General features: G+C 43.3%; 1 protein-coding gene across 3 annotated transcripts in view; it reads left to right on the top strand.

Annotated features, from left to right (window-relative positions):
• Positions 1 to 23,124, top strand: part of TRAPPC9 (trafficking protein particle complex 9) — a 660,607-nt gene that overhangs the window by 53,035 nt on the left and 584,448 nt on the right. For all 3 annotated transcript variants that reach the window (XM_012648143.1, XM_012648141.1, XM_012648142.1), the window contains 2 exons: positions 3,221 to 3,437; positions 14,852 to 14,995. In XM_012648143.1, the coding sequence (XP_012503597.1) occupies positions 3,221 to 3,437; positions 14,852 to 14,995 (361 nt within the window). The remainder of the gene's footprint in view (positions 1 to 3,220; positions 3,438 to 14,851; positions 14,996 to 23,124) is intronic.

The following is a 23,124-nucleotide window of genomic DNA, read 5'->3' as shown; positions in this document are numbered from 1 at the left end:
GAGATATTGAGCATTTTTTCATATGTTTTTTGACCATTATTCTGTCTTCTTTTGAAAAGTTTCTGTTCATGTCCTTTGCCCAGTTTTTGATAGGGTCGTTTGATTTTTTCTTGTTGATTTTCCCGATTTCTAAGTAGATTCTGGTTATCAGCCCTTTATCGGATTTGTATTCCCCAGCATCTTTTATCATGTTTGGTACCCAGCAGGTACAGTTGAAGGTCTTGGAGTTTGCAGGATTGTGATAAAGGCATTATGCACTCCTGCCTCTCCTTTATATATCTCCTCAATCCTCTGCCATGGTGAATATCCCACGGCACTGGAATCTCTTTCTGCAGCTGTACTGCACACTCCTAGAAAACAGAGGCTATGTCCTATTCAAATATGAATATCCATGAATCATAGACCTGGACAAGAAGCTTCTAGAAGAAAACGTGGAAGAATATCTTTGTGACCTTGAGCAAAGGTTTCTTAGACAAGGACACAGGAAGCACTAACCATAAAAGACAAAACTGATAAATCGAGCTATGTCACAATGTAACGTTTCTGCTTATCAAGACTCCCTTAGGAAAATAAATTGTCAACAGACTGGGAGAAAATATTTGCAAAACATATATGACTAAGGACTTACATTGAGAATATAAAAAGAACTTCTACAACTCAATAATAAACAAATGATCTAATTTTAAAACCTGTCATAAGATTTGAACAAACACTTCATAAAGGAAGATACACAAGTGGCCAGTAATCATATGAAAAGTGTTCAACATCATTAATTATCAGGGAAATGCACATTAAAGCCACCAGAATGACTAAAATTAAAAAGACTGATAACATCAAATGTCGGTGAGCACGTGGAGCAATAGTGGTTCTCACACATCATTGTGTGAGTGTGAAATGACCTTTCACTTTAGGAGAGGTCTGGCGCTCCTGGGTGGGGGGGCGGTGGTGACATACACATGAATAATTTAGGAGGCAGAGAGAGAAATGATAGTCCAGAATGGTTATGAGAATTTAGGAAAGAAGTGGCAGCTTGCAGCTAAAGATCATGAAGACAGGCTTCTTGGAGAGGGCGGCATTGGAATGGTGTCTTTGAAGAAGAGTCGGAGTGGATGTTGGGGGCAGGAGCCCCTCAAGCAGCGGGAGGCAGGAGCAGAGAGCCGAGGTGGGGGTGCTCAAGGAACCCCCATGCCCTGAAACATCTTCACCTGGTCGAGTCCTGTCATCCTCTGTCTGAAGCAGGGTCTGCCCTTTTCACCCTTATTCTGTGTCAAAGGACATTTTGTTGTACTTGACACGGTTGTTCTGTTTCTCTGTTTGCTGGGTGACTGCCATCTTCCCTGTTGATTCTAAGCAGGGAGGACTAGCCTCTCCTGGCATGCAGGCCCCTGAGCGCAGGGTCTGTGCCCGTTTTGTTCACTGCTGTGTCTCCCCCGACAGCAGTGGCTGGCACAGAGTGGGCATCCAATAAATATGTGTTGATAGAATGAGAAAACAAATGAATTAAAGTTGTTTAGTTTGGCTAGACCACAGGTAGGAAGTGGGACTTAGAGTTCCAAGGGCAGCTTGGGGCTAATTACCTTAAGAGGGCCTGGTTTTCCTGTGAAGGCCTTTGGGCTTCATTTTATAGTTCTGAAGGGTTCCTGAGTGGTTTTGAGATGGAGGTTGTCTTAGTCTGTTTGGGCTGCTATAAAAAATACCATAGACTGAGTGCTTATAAACAACAGAAATTTATTTCTGACAGTTCTGGAGTCTGGGAAGTCCAAGATCAAGATGCTGGCAGACTTGGTGTCTGGTGAGGGCTCACTTCCCGGTTCATAGATGGCCGTCTTTTCACTGTGTCCTCACATGGTGGAAGGGGGGAGGGAGGGCTCTCTGGGGTCTGTTTTATAAGGGCACTAATCCCATTTATGAGGGCCCTACCTCCATGACTATCGACCCCCAAAAGGCCCCAGCTGCTAAGACCATCACCTTGGGGGTTAGGTTTCAACATGTGAATTTAGGGGGGCGGGGAATAAAAACATTCAGGCCGTATCAGGCACAATGGGCTCTGAGCTGTGCTTCAGGAGTGTTATTCTAGTCAGGGTATGTGGGCGAATTAAGGCAGGCAGAGAAAGGTGGTGTGAAGATGACTCAGGTCTAGGGCCCAAGCAAGGGCCGTGACAGTGGGTGCTGGGGGTGGGGGCGGTGGAGGGTTTAAAGGGCAGAGATTGGAAGGGTGTTCAAACTTAGGTTCTGAGCTCACATAAATATCTGGGAAACACGTTTATTGTCCAGGGCAGGGGAGGTGGAGAACCACTTCCTTAGCAGCATGCCTTGAGCAGCAGCGTGGGCCCTGCCTTCCTTCCTCTCTGAAGGTAGCTGCGGCGCAGTGAGGTGAACGCCATGCAGTGAGCAGAGCCCGGGCCCAGAGTCAGGTCTTGTCTGTGACACTTCTTGGCTGTTTGATTTTGTGCAGGTTATTAATGTCTCTCTGAGCTTCAAATGTCCTTATCTACAAGTTCATGGGATTGTTGCTTTGATTAAATAAGGTATGTTAAGGTTGCCAGTATATAGTAATAGATGCTTAAGAATCAGAAGTTGTTATTACTACATCACAGGGTTGTTGGGAGGATTCATTTAGGTCTTGAATGAAAGAAAACTTTTTGTAAGCCATGAAGTCTTAAGTCTAAGTTAAGTGGTGTTATTATTAATGATTCATTATCAAGTTACATGGCTATATATATTCTGGGGTTTTAAGAATTTTTGTATTTGATGAAAGTCCCTGCCAAAATTCAGTTGTCTACATGAACTCTTATTCCTTTTCTTTTCTTTTCTTTTCTTTTCTTTTCTTTTCTTTTCTTTTCTTTTCTTTTCTTTTCTTTTCTTTTCTTTTCTTTCTTTTCTTTTCTTTTCTTTTCTCTTTTCTTTTCTTTTCTTTTATAAAGGAACTTAAAGGAGATGTCTTACGTGATGTGTAGCAAATACCTTTGTTCAGAGAATCCGGGCCTTATTAGCAGAATGACAGGCTACACTTGAAGCAATGTGCTTGTCAAAGGTTTTGGAGTGTCCACAAAAACCGCTCAGTGCTTTTTTGATATCATCATATCACGGGGCTGGCAACAAGGCTGTCCCTCTCCTTCATATTTCATGAGGTCTTTGTTTAACAAAAAAAACTTTTTATGCGTGTTTCTTGTTTCACTTACAAATTTCTTTCAAAAGCTTTTTTCTTTCTGTGCTTCAGCTTTCTGAGGAAGAAAAAATCCAGCGATACAGCATCCTGTCTGAGCTCTACGAACTGATCGGCTTCCATCGCAAGTCAGCGTTCTTCAAGCGCGTGGCTGCCATGCAGTGCGTGGCCCCGAGCATCACGGAACCCGGGTGGAGGGCCTGCTACAAACTCCTCCTGGAGACGCTTCCTGGCTACAGTCTGTCGTTGGATCCAAAAGACTTCAACAGAGGTACTGAAAGTCCTGCTGCTGGAACTAAAATGATGCTTTAATTCAATTAATCGTGCACTGTTTGAGCACCTGCTCTACATGGCAGACTTTGTGATTGGTGCTGGTGGTGCAAAGATGACTAAAACCCTGCCCTGTACTTGGGTACTCTGGGGCTTGAATTCTTAAATCTTTATCCGTCGTAGACAGAAGTGGCCTTTGAGCTCGTTGGCATGGTGTATTAACAAAATACTTGAAATACCTAAGAATTTTACTTATGAAATTTAGTTAAGTTAGCAAAAATCAATGAACCAGGAATAAATATACTCAGGCGTATGTGTATACATATAGCTGTGCATTTGCTAGTAGATTCTTATTCTGTAGTATTAATGTAGGGTAATGCATATTAAAAATAAAGCTATCATAACAAGTATACACGAGTGTAATGCCCAGTATTAGGCAAAGTCTTATTAGGAGAAAACATTTTTTTTGGTTACTGTTTTAGGTAGGGAACATATAGCACTTTCTCCAGTTCAAATCTAGAGTTAGCAAAGGCATAGGCTTCTGGATAGGAAAGGAACTGAGAAGTCAGTCCTCTAGGTTATTGTCCCACCAGGACAAAAATGGATTCTTCAGCATCTTTTTTATATAGTCATATCAGTTAAAGACCTGTGCTGACTGGAAGAGCTCATGGTTTTAATGATGAATCCAGTTCTGCTTTTAGTTAATTCTGATTGTTAGGGCTTTTCCCCAAATTGAATGAAAAATCACATTTCTCTTTACTTTCACCTACCTGAATATCTGAAGACATATCTACTTACCTTTTTCATACATTAATTCAACGGATGGTGTGTTACGCTATTGCCCTGTGCCACATGGTGTATTAGGTGAGTAATGTGATGGTAAAGAAGATAGTTTGGCTGGCATGGTGGCTTACACATGTAATCCCAGCACTGTAGGAGGCCCGGGTGGGAGGATCACTTGAGCCCAGGAATTGGAGGTTGCAGTGAGCTGTGATGGTGCCACTGCATTTTAGCCCAGGCAACAGAGTGAGACCCTGTCTCCAAGAAACAAGATAATTCCTGCCCTCTACAGTAAAAATAAACAGGCAGTTTCTCACATAAGACAACCCTCCAAGTGTGTGCAGAGAGCTCTCAGGTGCTTTCAGAGCCTTCTTCTAATTTCTTCATCTCTAGTTGCAGTGAGATTCCTGATAAGTTACATTCTCTAGACTTCTTGCCATTCTGACCATCTTCCCAAAGCAAAACTTGAAGTTGATAGACTCCATCTCTCCTAAATCAGATTCTCAGGATGAATTCTGGTTAGCTTAGAGGAGGGGTCAGCAAAGTTTTTCTGTACAGACCCAGACAGTAAATATTTTAGCCTTTATGGCCCGTATGATCTCTGTCACAACTACTCGACTCTGCTATTGTGGGGTGAAAACAGCCATAGACAATATGTAAACCAATAAAACTTTATGTAAAAAAATAGATGGTGGTCAGGTTTGACACAGCAACTATACTTTGCCAAACCGTTGGCTAAGAACACAATGATATCTAAAATAATTTTTTTGCCCCAAATTACTTAAAAACATTTGTCTAAAATGCTTTCTAAAATCATTATTTAATAAAAGGAGGGCACTGGGGTTCGCAAGAGAAAAGGGAGACTAAGCGAGTAGTGGAGTAGAAGGAGGGTCTTCTGGACAGGACGTGAGGGGAGTGAAGGGAAGCTGGAACGGGGCATACAGAGCACACGCCGTGCTTTAGGCTCTTACTTTTCTGGAGGGAGGAGACCTGAACCTGGGGTGGGAGTGACTGTGCAGCCAGGGGAGAGCCCTTGCACTCTGGCTTGGAGCGGTGCTAGGAGGAGATGAGGCTCTGCAGGCAAGCAGGTGTGTTAAGGAGGGTCCCACAGCAATAAAGTAACCATGGATTTTTATCTTTAGGACCTTAGACGTCCTGCCTCTCTGGAGCCCCTGGGGTTAAGATGGGGCAGGCAGAGGCTGATTAGGGCAGCCGGTACACTTCTCTGTTCCTGTATGGGAGCACACCATATCTGACTTTTACGTGACCTTGCCAGGTGTCCTCCATTCCGTACCCATGCTGTGGACTTTTTTTTTTTTTAATTAAACATGGCCTTGACATTTGTCTCTGTTGGATGTTATCAGTGACACTGACTCATATTGTTGCTCTAGTTCATTTTGAACCTGGATTCTGTCCCTTGCTTTCGTTTCAGCTGTTGTTGACAGTATTGAGTGCAAGAGGTCAAGAATAGAATTTGGGACCCTTTCTAACAGGTCTCCTATTCTCTAGAGATTTCTTGGTTTTTGCTTTGTGCTGGACGCCATGCCCTGTGTTGAGGAGGAACACATGGATGAGCCAAGCTCCCTGCCTGATCTCAGCCACATCCGAACCCATTCAGTGGTATTCTCTGCCAGATTGTATTTTACCATCTTGCCCAAACAGATGTCATGACAGGATTTTTTCATCTGCCCTGTCACCTGCTCTCCCTTTCTCTAATTTTTTTTTCCTCTGCATTCTGCCAAGAGATGGATGGAACCTATGGTTTGCTGAGCCCCTGTTTCATGACTGACACTTTTAGTTGGACCTGAGAATACATGAATTGAGACTGATGATGTGTGATTTTCATACTGGTCTCTGTCTTCTACATATGAGGAGCCTCAGGGCAGTCAGGTGCTTCCCCAGAGGTTGTTGTGGCCTCTGCACCACACCTTGTGTGGGCCTTTAACTGGCTTCTGAGGGCTGCTTCCACCCCCAGACAGCTGTGCCCCAGCTGTGGTCATAGGACTGTCCTTAGTTCCCATAGCACTGTTAATACCATGTGGTCCTTAATAGAGCATTATTTTGGTGCCTGAGGACAACAGGAACTCACAGTTGAGAAATGAAAACCTTCATAAAGGATTACTAGGGAGGATGAGGAAAAATAAAAAAAAATAAAAAAAAAAGAGGGAAAAAGAAGAGAAAGAGAAGTGAAAACCTTTAAATGGGACTGTCATTGCTGATGGAGTCCTTGGGCGGACTTCTGCGTTAGCTGTCTCTGCCCTGGGCTCTGAGCCTGGCCATTATGGTGGGGGGCTGGCCGCTTGCCCCACTGAGTCTGGGTCTGGCTCTTTCTGTACTTCAAAAAGAGGAAGATTCCTTCCTTGTGGCTTCCATTTTTTTGTTCCAGAAATGAGGACAGACAGCAGATGTGTGGAGTGAGGTCTGGTGTACATACTTGGAAGATTCTCACATGATTCTGAGAAGACCGATCTAGTTCTTACCCTCCTTTACGGATGGTGGTGGGCTTTCGCTCAGTGTTGTTTCTGCTGGAAACACTCACTGGTGATGGAGAAAGGGAGGGGACAAGGGGGGAAGGCTGTTGGTCTAGGATGACCACGCAGTGGGGCGCCAAGGTCAGCTAAGGCATGAGAGGAAGGCGTGAAGACTGATTAAGAGGTTGCTGGATTTGGGGACCCAAGGTCAGACTGAGCCAGGATGAGGGATTTGGGATCTCCGTAAGATTTGCTGTTGCCCTTGTGGTTGGTGTGTTTCAAAGGAATCTCACCTGGAGCCAAAGCTACAGACGGGGAGTCAGTGACAAGATGACATACTTTTCCAGAAGAGCTTGCTTCTTACATCCTCACTGGTCAGAGTTTACTTTATTCCTGCCCATGGAGTGCCTGGCGTTCTGGGGACTGGCTCCTAGGGTGAGGCCATTTCCCAATTCCCAGCCTCTCGGTAGCACTGCAGTAGTCCAGTGGTAAACACCTTCCAGCTTTTCCGAAGAGAGAGATGGAAAGATGAGAACAAAGCCTACAAACCAAACAATGCTCTCATAATGCATTGACATTGCCAGGGTTTGCTTTTAAGGATGAGCGGAGCAGTGACCAGAGGGGTGTTGGTTGGCCTCCCTCACCTGCTCTGCTGACACCAGCAGGCAGCCTTCTGGTCCTGATTCTACTATGGCGAACAACATCTGTGTGGTGCTGGAGGGTATGCCAGTGTCCGAGACATCTGCTGCATTCAATATACAGTTTTATGGCATAGGAAGCATTATTATTTGTATGTCCACATTACCAAGCAGCTTTGAAGGGTGTTTATTCTTTTTTTTTAAATATAGATCACTTAAGAATTAATTTTATCATATTCTTCCCATAACTGTGCTTTCCCCTCTGTGATTTTATTTTATTTTTAAAAAACAGACTTTATTTTTAGAAGCTATTTTCAATTCACAGCAAAAATGGGCATAAAGTATAGAGAGTTGCCACATACCCGCTGTCCCCTGCACACTTACAGAGTCCCTTCTGTCAGCACCCCTGCCAGGGGGCATGATTGTTACAGTTGATGAGCCTGTGTTGACACATCATCACCCAGAGTCCGTTTACATGAGGGTTCACTCTTGGTGTTGTATATTCTGTGGGTTTTGACTAATGTGTAATGACATGTGTCCACCATTACAGCATCATACAGAGTCGTTTCTCTGCCCTAAAAATCCTCAGTGCACTGCCTCTTCATCCCTCCTTCCCCTACCTCTGGAAACCACTGATCCTTTTACTTTCTCCGTAGTTTTACTTTTTTAAGAATGTCATATAGTTGGAATCATAACAGTATGTAGCCTTTTCAGATTGACTTCTTTCGTTTAGCAATATGCATTTAAGTTTTCTTTATATCTTTCTGTGGCTTGGTGGCTCATTTCTTTGTAGTGCTGAATAATAATATTCTACTATCTGAATATATCACAGTTATTTGTGTGTTCACCTGAAGAATCTTGGTTGCTTGCTAGTTTTGGCAATTAAGAGTAAAGCAGCCATAAATATTTGTGTGCAAGTTTTTGTGTGAACTTAAGTTTTCAACTCAATTGGGTAAATGTCAAGGTGCGTGATTGCTGGATCATATGGTAAAAATACGTTTAGTTTTGCACGACACTGCCAAAGTCTCTTCCATTTTGCATTCCCTCCAGCAATGAATGAGAGTTCTTATTGCTCCACATCTTTGCCACATTTAGTGTTGTCAGTATTTTAGATTTTGGCCATTCTAATAGGTGTGAAGTGGTATCTTGTTGTCATTTTAATTTGCAATTCCCTGATGACATATGATATTGTGCATCACATGCTTATTTGCCATCTCTGTGTCTTCTTTGGTGAGGTATCTGTTCAGAACTTTTGCGCATTTTTTAATCAGGTTGTTTGTTTTCTTATTGGTGGGTTTTAAGAGTTCTCTGTATAGTTTGGATAACAGTCCTTTGTCAGATATGTATTTTGCAACTATTTTCTCCCAGTCTGTGTTTCATCTTCTCATTTTCTTGGTATATCTTTTACAGAGCAAAAGTTCTAAATTTTAATGAAGTCTAGCTTATCAATTCTTTCTTTTGTGGATTGTACCTTTGGTGATGTATCTAAAAAGTCATTACTATACCTAAGGTCACCCATGTTTTCTCCTATGTTAACTTCTAGAGGTTTTATTGTTTTGCATTTTACATTTAGGTCCATGATTCATTTTGAGTTAATTTTTGTGAAGAGTGTAAGGTCTGTGTCTAGATTAGTATTATTTTTTTTGCTTGTAGATGTCCAGTTGTTCCAGTTCACCGTTTGCTGAAAAGACTATCTTTGTTCCTTTGTATTGCCATTGCTCCTTTGTCAAAGATCAATGCACTGTACTTATGTAGGTCTATTTCTAGCCTCTCTATTCTGTTGTGCTGATCTATTTGTTCTTTTACCAGTACCTCCTGTCTTGATTACTGTAGCTTTATAGTAAGTCTTGAAGTTGGAGATGTTTTTATTTATCAAAAAAAAATTGTCCTATTAGATGTTACAAAAACTCGATTGTTTGCAAAAGGTGATTGTTCACATTTTTTTCACTATTTCCCAGTATTTTAAGTGGCATATCTTGATATCTTGAGTAGCCACTGTGTGGGCAGGGTCACTGTCTGCAGTTGTGGCCTGCACAGGAGTGCTGGCTGCACTTGCCCAGCTGTCTGCCGGGCTCAGGGCTGCGTGAGACCAGACGAAGGGGTGGCTTTGTCTGTTTCCCATGCAGGGACTTTCTTTGCTAAGCCCTGCTTGGCCTGTGGGCTGCATTTGCCCAGAGAGGTATCTCTTTCTCATTCCCACAAGGCTAGCTGTGCCTCATTCACATGTGTAGCATTGTTTCTCAGAGCTTGGTGGCTGGGGACCCTGAGCATCATATGCCGTGGAAGGGAATGGCGGCTTGGCAAGGTAACCTGTTATTCCCGAGGTCATACTGCTGGTGAGAGCGCAGGACACCACTACTGATTAGCTGTGTGACCTTGGCTAAGTCACCTGATGGCCTGTGCCTCTGTTCCTTATCTGTAAATGGGGGTACTAGCTTTATCTAGCTGGAGGTTGTGAGGATTGAATGGTCAGTCCCTGTGAGGAGCTTAGGGCAGCACTCAGCACACGTTTGCAGCTGTTACTGTAGGATTTACATTTAAAAGGCTAAGAGTTACTGACAGAAGAGAAGAGTATAGATCCCAGAGTCTGAGGAGAGGGAGTTGAGTGTCTAAACTCAATTAGGCTTTATTCTGGAGAAATTTGATTGAGTGGGGACAGGGGGTGGTGTAGTGTTTAGGAAGAGGGAAGAGAGAGTTTTTAGTGCAGTCACCCTATTGCTTTTCAGAGAGACGAGAATGTGTTTTAATGGGTTTCTCTGTGCACTTGTGAATAGAATCCCCATTTGGTGTGCTTCTGAGAGGCTTCAGGGAAGATTTAAATTGCTTTTCAGTTACTTTTTTGGGTATCCTTTGATTATAACTCCAGGCTGGCTTCAGGGTAAAAGCAAGCCTCCTGGGCTCTATGTAAGTTACAATAGAAGTTGTCTTAATTTTTGCTTTTTATACCGGAGCAATTATCTATATCTGAGAATACATGAGTCTAAGGTCTTCCAATGGCTCCTCCTTCCTCCAGGAACGCTCTTCCCCTGTTCTTCCCTGCCTAACTCCCCGTCATCCTCAGGTCTCAGCCAAATGCCATTTCTTCAGCTTCACAGAGGTCCCTGTGGTCCCTTCAGCCCAAGTGGAATCATTTTATTTTTCTCTTTCATCGAATCCTGTTGTTCTTACTCATGGCACTTCTCATAATTTTCAAATACATTAAAAGAAATTGGGGATGGTTATTTAACATCTGCCTTCTCCTCTAGCCTGCAGGCCCTGCAAGAGCAGAGGCCCCTGGGTCTCACCGGGTCCCCTGCACTGCTCCATGTAGGGTCCAACTAAGTATGTATAATGTGGGACCAAACCCTAACGAGCCACTACAACGTGTTTCTTGCCATTTATTGAATAGAGTTTGTTTCTTACTCTTAATTTTTAAGCCTGATGAATGAAACATGTTTATTTCGAAAAGTAAAACAAATAAGCATACTTCCAAGTGATTTGGTGCTTTTTACTTAGACTTCTGTTTCAGGAAGAGGAGATACTTGCCATCATTTTGTGAAAGATGGTAGGGAAAGGGGGTAAAGGATTGAGATCAAATAATATAAAAATGATATGTGGCAGCTGGTTACATTTTTAACAAAAAATAAAAAATCACCTTAAACCCCATTTCTGCTGTTGCTCTGGACCACTTTAAACATTTCTCAGAGAATTAAATGGAAATCTACTAAAACTTTGTACCTGTGAATACAAGGTAAGTTGTCTGTATTTTCAGGTTCTGAAAATATATCTTTTTCTTGAGATGAACATTTTTTCTCACTAGCTGCTTGCAGGGAGTTAGGTAGGAACACAGATGTGTGCTGTGTGTATTTGCTGGTTTACGGGGCTGCTTATGATCATTTTAATCTTATCTGTGTTGCTGCTTTTTTTTTTTAATGTGAAGATTTTTGATCATGCCTTTTACTCAGTCTTTTCCTGAACAGTATTAAATTTTCCCCAGGAACTCTTGTGAAAGAGACTGGTAAGACAAATGGATTTGTTAAAAGGCAGTAGTCAATGTATGTAATAAACCCCCAAATTGGTGAACTTTTTGATTATAAGAGTGTTGAAAATTTTATCACAAATCAGTGTTAAGAAAAAAGAGTTCGTATTTTATAGGGGAAGTACTTAGAATCACATAGAAATTATTTATGATTAGTACTGTATTTGCTGTTAAGAAAATTTATACTCTGTCTCACTCATAATCGCCTGGGATAGGAACTGATATCTTTCTCTGATTTTTGGTTTTTCTGAAGGTGTTTTCTTGTGTGGATAGTTGTTGAATTTGGTGTTCATGCAGATGGACGATTGCTGGAGGTTTCTATTCGGCCATCCTGCTCTGCCCCCTTTCTGTGATAGGAGCTGGATCATTATCTTTTAAAAAGTTAGCAAAGTGATATTTGCCCAGTTCTTATGTGAAAAAACATTCTTGATACGGTAGTGTCGAGATTAGTTAAATTGGGTCTTTTTGAATTCATGGCTAGGTTGGTAATGATGTTCATTTTGGCGTCTTAATTCTTTTTTTTTTTTTTTTGGGACAGAGTCTTACTCTGTTGCCCTGGCTAGAGTGAGTGCCGTGGCGTCAGCCTAGCTCACAGCAACCTCAAACTTCTGGGCTCAGGCGATCCTCCTGCCTCAGCCTCCCGAGTAGCTGGGACTACAGGCATGCACCACCACGCCCGGCTAATTTTTTCTATATGTATATTTTTAGCTGTCCAGATAATTTCTTTCTATTTTTAGTAGGGACGGGGTCTCGCTCTTGCTCAGGCTGGTCTCGAACTCCTGTCTTTGAGCCATCCACCCATCTCGGCCTCCCAGAGTGCTAGGATTACAGGTGTGAGCCACTGTGCCCGGCTGACTTCTTAATTCTTTAGGCATTTGGTCTTAGCTTCTTTTGACAATGTAGAATATTGGAGGGATTTATCTCTTTCTCCTTTCCTATAGTTATGTGAGAAGTGCTTCCATTTTATATTACAAAAGATAAAATACTAGGATAAAAAGTTGCATGTGTGTGTGTGGTCAGCTCCAAGGATTTCAATTAAAATTATTATGAAATATTTTAAATACATACAAATTAGAAAGAATAGAACAATGAGTCCATCACCCAGATTAAATAGTCATCAGGATTTTACCATGTTTGCACATTGACTTTATTTTTGCCTTTTTTTTCATTCATTTTTTTGAAGTATTTTATAGCAAATCCCAGAAATCACATCATTTCATTTCTATGTACTTGAGTACATAGAAATGTCTAAGAAATAGGACAATTTTCTCTCACCAGACTTTAATCTTGATCCACATGCATCTTAAGTACCCGCTATGTGTCAGGCATCCTGCTAGGCATCAGGGATGTTTGGGTGACTAAGACACAAACCTGGCTCCCAGGGAAATTGAAGATTGGTGGAAGAAATATGTACATAAGCTTGCAGGTGCCTTGCTGTACCTGTCAGATAATTCCTATGGGCTGAAATGTGTGCAGGATACAGTGGAAATACAGAAGAGGGACTGGTCAGCTGTGCAGGGCAGGGTGGTGGGTGAGTAAGAGGTGAGTAAGGCCTGTGAGAGAGGAACCCTTGGCGGGAAGTCTCAGTGTTACTGAGCAAACAGAGAGAGGTCAGAATAGAAGGAGGAAGATCTATGCTCTCCGAGTGGTGGAGGAGGCTGCCTTTCTTGTTCCATGCGCATGTCAGTCAACATTGACTAAGTACCCAGTTCCGTGCCAGGCCCTGTCCTGGGATGCAGTTATTTATTACACACAGTACACACAGTCTTCAAGTACAGAAGCGAGCTCACAGCCTGAACAGGGGATTCTGACACACAGACAGGTAATTTTACCTAATAAATACATCAATAGAGATCTGAAAAATGGAGGATTCATTCTTGGTGAAACAACGGAACAGGTTGGATCATTAATCATTTCACAGCTGGATTCAAAGGCTGATGTTATGTGTTAACCACATTATATTCATTGAATAATAATATTAATAGCAACTAGCATTTACTGAGAATTTAGGGTAAATATACTACTAAAGTGCTTTTAAATGGGTCATCGCATTTAAACCTGATGACTCGATGACACATGCTGCCACTGTCTCCATTTTATGGTTTGGTGTTGCTGTCTTCTCATCACGGCACCTTGCCCACCTGCCCCAGCTGATACAGCACCACTCACCCCGCCAGCTGTCACCTTGATTATTTGTGTTCCTCACAGCATTCACCAGTGCACCTGTTTCCCACAGGCTCATTGTCTGGCTCTCCCCACAGGGATGTTGGTACCATAAGGGCAGGTACCTTGTCTCCCTACTCTTTTTCCCATACCTACTTTGGACAGTATTAAGTTCTCAACAAATACTTGTTAGTTGACTGACTATCATGAGCTATTATAGACTTTCAGTGAATGTTTGTTTTGTCTGAGCCTGAATTCACCTTTCTGTGTTTTTTCATGACCTAAGTTTTGGGTCAGCTGGAGCAGTGACTTACAATCTGGGTATAGAGTCATTGGGGTGTGGTGTGTATGAAGACTCAGATTCCCGACCTCACTCCAGGTGTACTGACATCTGAGTCTTGTGGTGTAGGGGGTATTTTGCAGTCTGTATCCTACCATCCCAGTGAGTGGCTCTGCTCACCAGCCTGGTGTGTGAACATTGCTGCAGCAGAGGTCCCTGGGGTCATCCACCGGGTCAGTGAAGTCTGGGTAGCTTGAGAGGGAGCCCGAGTCAGCAACTTCTTTGAACCAGGCCTAATATGACTGACACTCACATCTTAAATCTTTTCCCCGTGACTTTTCCCCAAGACCCTTAAGCCCCTAAATTCACAGCACTTTGTGGTGACTTGTTTGTTGTGGGTTCCTATTACCACATCTTCTTCATGATGGGTTTTAAGGTGAAAAATATTTAAAAATAGTAATGTTGCCAAAAGAAATGGAATAAATAAAACTCTATGATTACCTGGGGAGAGAGTTTTCAATTGGCTGTGCCTCTGCATTCCCTACCTTTAATTTCAAACCTGCTAAACTGTTTTGGAGGGAGCAGCCATGAGAGTTCATTGATAACTTTTTTTCCTAACTTAGCTGTCTACTTTTCTGCACTTTTCTTAGACTTTAGAGAAATGCTGTACTTTCTAATTTACTGTCCTTGGTTATTGATGATTAAGGTCAATTAAATATCAGTATTTTCTTAGAAAAATTTATGTCTATGACTCAAATACATGCCACTGAAAACATAATCTTTTGTTATAAGCTTGTTATAATTGTTTCAAAGTGGGATATTTTTGAAATTGTGTCTTTACAGAAGAGAGAAACCATCATATAAAACCTATTTTAGCGTATGAAAGACATGGTGCTTTAGAGTTCTTTTCCAGGATCAGTAAACACAGGGGAAATATTTTATTGCTCATTGAGTTTGATAGTTGAGGCATTTGTTTTCAAATTGCCAAGTTGTGGACATAACATTAACCGTATTTCCTGCACCCTCTCGAAGCTCTTGTATGACATTTTGTAATTTCCACTGCAGGCACCCACCGAGGCTGGGCTGCTGTCCAGATGCGTTTGCTCCATGAGTTGGTCTATGCCTCCCGAAGAATGGGGAACCCAGCTCTCTCTGTCAGACACCTGTCCTTCCTCTTGCAGACCATGCTGGACTTCTTGTCAGACCAGGGTGAGTGAGTTCAACTGTGATCGTTTTTTTCAAGGGACTATGAATGCGAGCACTCCAGACGCTGGTTCACATAGACCTGGGGTTTGGGTTTAGGTTGGTGGGTGATGCTGCCCAGCTCTTTGTGGTGAGAAGGTGCTGTGCTCCCCTTGCCCAACACCTCCCTTCTGCTTCCCTCTCCGGGTGCCCGTGTGCTGCCTTCGTCCTCCTCCTCACCCTCTTTTCCTGGCACAGCCTCCTGTGTGGCCTCCCTCCTGCATTTGATAAAACGCAGATGTCAAAGTACAGCATGGGTATAGAGGTGTGCACAGCTCATGAGAGTGCAGCTCAGTGATGGTTGCAAAATGGCCACCCTGTAACTGACACCCAGATCAGAAATGGAACATGACCAGACGCACAGGGCCCCTTCATGCCCTTTTGTCACCAGCCCTCGGGGTAACTTCTGTCTTGCCTTTCAGAACCAAAGGCTAGGGTTGCTGGTGTTGGCTCCCATAGGGTTGCGCAGCATCTCTGCCCACATGCCAAGGCCGCTTTCCTTCAAGGCTTTTTCCTTGGCCATCTTCTTTTCTCATGCTGTTCTTGGGGGTCATCTGCCTTTTGCGTTTCAGTCATTATCCGTTTATTTCCAGCCCAGCTTCCACCCCTGGTCCACCTACGTCTGTTTTGCTGCTGTGGGCCTTCTCCCCGGGGAGGCTGCCCAGACACTTGGGAATCAGCCCCTCAGACATGGGACTCAGCTGCCCCAACCCTGCTTCCCGCCTGCGCCACTTGCCCTGGTCTGGTGCGTGGTGCCAGTGGGTTCTTGGGGCAGTGTTCCCTGATATGGAGACTAATGTGTGGAAGGTTCATTGGGAAGGGAAGAGAAAGAGGCCAGAGTGGACAGAGAGAGAAGGTGGGCCTCAGCCGGCCCATGGAGAGCCCTGAGCTGGGACAGCCCTGTAGGGTTGTCCTGCCTTGTTCTGAGGGTGCTGGGCCTTTCTACTCCCTCTCTGACCAGCAGCTGGAGGCAGGTCACCCTTGGTGATGCACTACTCCTTCACAGCTAGGGGATGTGGTCTCAGTGGCGCCAGCGAGTCCTATGCAGCTGGGACGGCCCATTGGAGAGACCTCTTATTGTGTGGGGAGGGGCCAGGTCATCGTTCTGCCCGGGCCCTGGATGCCACTGCTCCCGGAGGAGCATGATCTCGGATGCAGTGCCCTTTCCAGTTGAGGACAGCTGCTGAGGGCAGCACTCTGCATCTGAGGGATCAGTCACTGTGTCCTGAAAGGTGGTCCACCGCAGTGCTGGACCACCACTGCCGCTATCCAAGAGGGGACCCCAGATGGCTCAACACCCCACCCCCCTCCCCATGTCCTGGCATCTACCAAGTTTTGTGCTCTTCTGGTTTTGCACAATACTTATTTATATCTCTTTACCCATCGTTGTTCTCTGACTGTTCTCTCTTTCCTGTAATTATAGCAGTGTCCTCTGGCTCCAGGGTAGTGTAGGGTATGTATCTCCTAGAGTGGTTATGAAGTTTAAATGCATTAATTCCTATCAAGCATTTATAACAGAGCTTAAGCTGAGAACAAAATAATGGTTAGCTTCAAAAGTACTGAAGTTCGTGTATGATTGCCTTCACAGAGAAGGGGAGAAGATTCATGTCATTGCGTCAGTTTCACTTATTGTATCCCAATATGCTTTCCTAAAATGGGAGAGGAAAGGGTTTCAGTCATAGCTATTACATAAAAAATAATATGGCATTGGTTTTTAGCAGAAAAAGAGTTGAGAATCTTGGCTTGCAGGATAAAGTTCCAACATTACAGAATCTGACTGGATTTTTCCCGTGTAGTCTTGTCCTCATCTGTGTCCCTATGTGTCCTTAAACTTCATTCAAACCAGGTGATGTGAACGTCAGTCCTTGAATAGCACTTATGTCCTTCTCACCCCATCGTCTGCACTCATAAAGCCCATCTTCTAAGCAGCACCTGTTGAATCCTTTAAAAAAATGTCGATTCTTCTAGAGTTGATTTCCATTGCTATCTCTATTAGAAATGAATTCTCTGTCCGTGAACTCCTGCAGCTCTTTGTTGCTAAGGTTCTTAAAGCACTTACCACTTGTGGCTGTTTGCGTGTGGAGTAGCTGTTATTTTCTATTTAGGACTTTTGGTGACCCACACGAATTGGTGCTCTGACAGTGGCCCCCACAGAGGGCTGTGTGGCTTCCCTGCATGTACATGGTTGTTTCTGTTGCCTTTGGTATTGCGTTTGAATTGCATTCGTCTTCACCTTACCTGCAGAGTTCAGTCCGTGAGCAACAAGATCACCTCGAAGCTGGCTAGATGGCTAATTTGCACTTTGGAGTTTCTGTGAAGGAGGGAACAGACTAACGCAGAGTTCCTGGAACAACCAGTCTCTCCTGGGGGGCTGCTGCTCAGGAGCGACATGGGCAGGGGTCTGTCCCTTACTTGCTCTCATGAATTTTTGCTCCCCCTAATCCCCTGGGGGTGCCATCCACCTGCTCCTTTCCCCTGGGATTCGTTGAACCTTCCTTCGATCCAGCAACCATAAACAGGCAGCACCTGGACTCTGCTTGTCTCTGACCCATGGCACATCCCTCTCCCCCTGTAGCCATGACTCTGCTCCCTCCTGGTGCCAGCGTCCCCACACACCTCACATCTCAGTGCACACAGTCCTGCACGGCTGTAAGTTTTGGCAATGTGGCCCTGCACCCTTCCCCTGAGCTGCTTATACCTCACCTGCCGCATCTTGAACTTTTTTCCTCTTCGGTACACACCTTCCTCCCCACAGCAGGGCCTGTGTACCTCCCCTTTCCCTGTCCCCTGCTCCTCTTTACCAAGTGACTCCTCTTGGTTTTGACTTTCTCTTGGAAGCCTTTTACAAGGACTCATCTAGACAGGCGCTCTTGTCGTTTGCTCTCTTCCTTCATGCGTTTACCACAGTTATAATTCAATAATCAGCTGCATGTTTAGCTGGTCAATGCCTGCCTTCCCTTCAGAAATTCCATAGGAAAGGACCTCTTTATGCCTGGTCTCTTGTTCTGTCTCCAGCTTCTAGAGCTGGACCTGGCAAAAAGTAGGTGCTGGACACGTGCTTAGTGTGACTGACATCCTCCCAGCCCAGCTGTAATCACGATTGCTTAGTTTGATTCTGACTTGGGTCTTTAGGCATTTTTCAAAAACACATTTTTTTTCCACAACGTGCATATATGTATATGTATAGTATATGTATGCTGCATTTTGTTTTTCTGTTAGATTTTGCATTTCTCAGGGGTACAGGTGTATCTTCCCTTTGGGTGCCCTGCAGTTTGTACAGGACATCGGAAGCATTTAGTGCCTGTGAAATGACTGAGCTCATTTGCAGGATCTATACTTGGAGTGATCCATTCCACCCTTCTATGTCAGACTGATGAGCCCGACCTTCCCCACCCCAGACACGTGGGCTTCGTCCTGTTTGTGTAAGACAGCACCAAGAAGTAGGTGGTTTCTGCTAGCCCCAATGCTTGGAGGTTTGCATTTGTACATGTGTCCATGAAATGGCTGCAGGGAAGAACAAAGAGTCAGTGAGCACATCAGGGCTCTCTGTTACATCTCTCTCTTGCTTTTTTCTTTTCTGTCAATAGCATTCATTTTCTGTGAACAAAAATGCCCACAGGCCTGTGAGTGGAAGGGAATGTTTGCGCATCCACCCCCCTTCCTGTCAGGGGCTAAGATCAGCATCTTTCCTGAGGTGACAAAGAAAATATGTACAATAAAAATATAGTGAGAGTTCTGGTTGATTCGTTAAGAATCTTCTTTTCCTCTGACTCTTGCCTTTCTCCTCCTTTTGTTCTTATCCTGTTTATATTTTTAAGATTTCTTTACTTTCTAAACCCATCATTTGATCATTCTCCTTATTCCTCATATGATCTTTCAGAAAGGGTGATTGCCGTGCTGTATTTTTGAGTAATTGGACCTTTCATAATAGGTCATAGTGAAGGCTCCTTTATTATATGAATGTAAAATATTTAAATTTAAAATATGATTGACAGGACATATCTAACTGGGGCCTATGGTCTTGATGAGACCATTTCAAATACTTTCTAAAGTGAGCCCCACATGACAGGTGGGTAGTTAGAAGTGGTTCACCTGTCAGGCTCTGTTGTCTCCTTCATGTGGTCAGGAATGGTCACTGCTTTTATGGCCAGAGTCCTTAGGCAATGGCACTTCATGCTGTGCTCTTTTCAGTGTGTCTTCTACACACTAGAATCCCGAAAATAGTTTTGCTTCTCTTTTTCTTTCTTTCTTTTTCTCTTTTTGAGATCTATCAGAAGTACCAGAGGAGAAAATACATTTAAAATCTGAGTTTGAATTAGTCATGGTAGGAACTTTTTTTCTCACGGTACTCATAGAGTTAGATTAGAAGAGATTCATCGTCTCAGTTTGGACAACTGACAAAGCTCCAAGTTGACTCAATTAGATTTCAAATCAGGTGGTTTATGGGAATAGGGAAGAATAGAGATGACAATGATGTATTTCTTTCTAGGATTTCTTTTGTATGTGTGTGGATTAATTCCCATTGATAACGCAGAGAATGAAATCAGCATGCCTCCATGTTGTCTTTATTTTCGTTAGACATAGTTACTTTTTATTTCTGGTGGAAAGGCCAGGTAACTCTTTACTCTAGAAGTGTAGAGTTTCCTCTTACCTTGGGAAGATGATGCATACTGTGATTGGTGGAGGGCTGCCTGTATGTTTTTAGGTGACAGATTTGTTTGTCCATGAGTGCTGACAGTATCTTGCTGGTTATTTGAGGTCATATTAATTAGTGATTTAAAGACACTTTGTTTAAAAGGAGAAGAACTTGGGACATTTGATACTCTTGAACAAATAACTGTCTCCCGAAAGGCCTGTGTGTAATGGTATTTGGTTAATTGGAGTCTTCTGAGAAAAGGACAAAAGTCAGGAGGGCTGAAAGGTTCTTTCGACTCACCTCAACCTCTAATTATTATAACCTCAGATCAATAATTAAATCCTTCCTAGGTCTCCATTTTCTCATTTGGACAACTGGGATGTGGCAATTCCATGTGGCAGTTTGTTATGTTTTAATGATAGAAAATATAATTTATTGAATGACCTTTCATCAGAAGAGCTTATGGTACGACTCACAGACTTGATAATTAGCGTTTCTAAATATTGCTGCATTGAAATTAAATGTGGAATAGAAGAGCAGTCAAGAAAGAAAAAAAATCATGCAAGTCTTGAGGAGGGGGTCTGTCCCGCTTTCTTGTCTTCGTGAACCTGTTCTGGTTACTGGGAGTTGAAGAAGCATAATCTGGGGATGTCTCCCCCACATATACCTTCCAGTATGTGCAGATGAGCGAACCTATAGGATTTACATGAAAAGGCTCTACGTTTCCCCAAGACTTTTGTCATTTTTTGCAAGATAGGAGTACTAGCTTGATGATTTGTGGAATTTTCTTTGGAACCACACTATGTTACTTTTTACCGTCACTGGTACAGGGTCACCTTTGCCAAGGCTTCCTGACTGGGTGTGTGGGTACAGAGCTTCCATGGCATTATGGCAGTAGATTAATGGAGCTGTCATCCTCTTAAGCTTCATGGTTGTGCATGCAAACCCAGTCCTGTGAACTGCATAAGAGTCTTTTAAAAGGACTCTTAAAAAAGGAAAGAGAAGGAAAGGTGATTCCTTCCTTTGTTAAAGGTCTAGAATGCTGTAGATCCATACTCTGTAGCCTCCTTTGTTCTTGCTCTCACAGGTACCCTGTATTTGGCCTTATTAAATTCTTGATAGTTCTCCAAATATAACAGCATTTCTATTTGGCTGCCTTTGTACATGCTGTTGCCATTACTGTCACATTGTCCAGGAATTCGTCCCCTCCATGACTGCAGCAGTCCCTCTGGGAGCTCCCGATCCATATGCCTGGTCAGAGCTCCCACTGCTTTGGACAGTGGAGTGGCTGGTCTCTTCCCCACCCAGCTAGCCTGTAAGCTCCTCAAGGACAGGAACTATCACCCACATCTGGAGCAGCACCTGGTACCTTATAGGCCTTAAATGCTGGTCGATTGAATGAAGGCTTCTGTCTCTCTAGGCCCACCCTCTGCTATGCTGCCAAATTGATATTTCTTCTAACTGGCTAGTTTAGAAATCCTTCTGTGGTTTTTGGTCAGTGCTTTGAGCAGGATTTGGCAAACTATTGCATATGGGACTGGTTTTGATCCTTGCATTGGCTATTCCAGGATAGGTTTTTAGTTACTGACACCAGTTCTTGTGGAAAAGAAAAGGCTTGCTGCTTTGGCATCAGATAACTTTTAAAAAGGAAGAAAAGGGAAAAATTAGCTAGGTAAACTGTTTCAGGGATTGCAATCAAAAGCCCCAGGTGAGAGAATATTGGACATGCTACTGCGAGTGAAGTGCGGTTAAAAAAATGCATGCTATGAATAAGCCATGTCATGGCTGCAGTGAACAGACTGAGGGATGACAGAGAGGGACACTGCTGAGACTGGGGGGCCAGTGAATGAACTTGTGTTAAGGGTGGACCTTATTCTACAGCATTTCTGCTGTTAAAGTCATTTTACTGTGTTATGATGGTGGGGAGAACCATGTTCTTGCTAGTCTAGAGTATTGATGCTTTATTAGTAACATTTGAATTTCACGTAGTTTCTTGGGATTGTCCTTGTTGGAATCTGAAGGGTTTTGGCTTGGTTGTTTTACTGTAGTTCAGCATTTTGCTAGAGGACTCTGGGTAGATGGCGTTTCCTTGATAGCCTCTCCGACTTAGTTTTTGCATCTACCTTACAGGATTGTAGTAAGAATTAGAGGTAACATATTTGAAGTGCCTAACAATTTGGTGTGAAGAGGTGCTCAATAAATGTCATAGGATGGCATGGTTTTTCTCCTGGGGACTTGGACACCAGCTCCTTGGTTAGAGGTTGGTGGTTCTTTTGCCTGGGATACCTTAAAAGGGTCCTGAGAGAGAAATAGGAAATAGCAGACTGACCCCAAAGGGCTGGTAAATGTGGATATGGTTCTTTTCCGAGATGTGCTGATGTTGTAGTTTACGTTACAGTATTATAATTAACAATAGCCTTGCTGCTGGTCTCTGAAAAAAAGGAAGAGGGGCAAGGGGGCAGACAGGTGGTATCACTGAGAAGTATTCTCCTGGCAATGAAGAGAGCGTAGCATAGCTGGAACTTGGGGAAAGACTTGAGTTTTATAGAGGGTTTCTCAGAGGGAAGTGAGTACCTGGGCCAGATCAGCCGCTGCAATAAAAAAAATTTTTTTTTTTTTTTTTAACAACCAATTTCTGGGACCCCTGGGTCAGTCTCATCCTGCAGAGACAAGGGAGGGGGTGGTTTTGTCCTTATCAGGGGGATAGGAATGCCGGTGTCTGCAGCTGTCTGTTAGGTTTTACAACCTTTGGGGACTCTTTAGACTCCTGCGGCTATTGATTCACAAACCTTGGTTTTCCATTAACCGCGTTCCACTCTATCCATACTTTTCGTGTTCCCACCTGGAAAAACCTAACATCTGTGTGGTGGGTACTTGCTTCAGGGTTTGGTTCTGCGTCCTCTTGTCTCTGTTCCCACTGCCTGGGTGATTCCACTCAGTCACATGCCTTTAAAAGCCATTTAAAATGTACACTTCAGTTTTTTAGCACAGTCACAGATATGTGCACCTATCATGACAGTCAGTTTTAGAATATTTTCATCACATCAAAAGGAAACTCTGTACCCTATAGCTATCTAGTGTCACATGTTGGCTTTCACATATTGTTAAATGCCTAATTAATAATAAATGCTTTTTTTTGGTTTTCTTTCTTTTTTTTGGTTTGTTTTTGTTAATAATACTGTGGTGAACATCTATAGGCCTTTGGCTTTTTTAGCAGGAGAGATTTTGTCAGGAGAGGGCTTATCGATCAGCCATTTTGAACGTTTTATTGCTGTTGAAACATATTGCCAGATTGCGTTTCCGAAAGGATGCGCTAATTATACAGCCGGCAGCAGTGCTGCTAATTCAGTAAGGATAGAATGTTGCCTTATTGTTTTGTTTTTTTTTTTGAGACAGAGTCTCATTCTTTTGCCCGGCTAGATTGAGTGCCGTGGCATCAGCCTAGCTCACAGCAACCTCA

The sequence above is a fragment of the Propithecus coquereli genome, unplaced genomic scaffold (genome assembly GCF_000956105.1).
Source record: "Propithecus coquereli isolate 6110/MARCELLA unplaced genomic scaffold, Pcoq_1.0 Scaffold28, whole genome shotgun sequence".
Taxonomy (NCBI): domain Eukaryota; kingdom Metazoa; phylum Chordata; class Mammalia; order Primates; family Indriidae; genus Propithecus; species Propithecus coquereli.
Note: the sequence above shows the minus strand (reverse complement) of the source record. Positions and strands in the feature narration are given on the sequence as shown.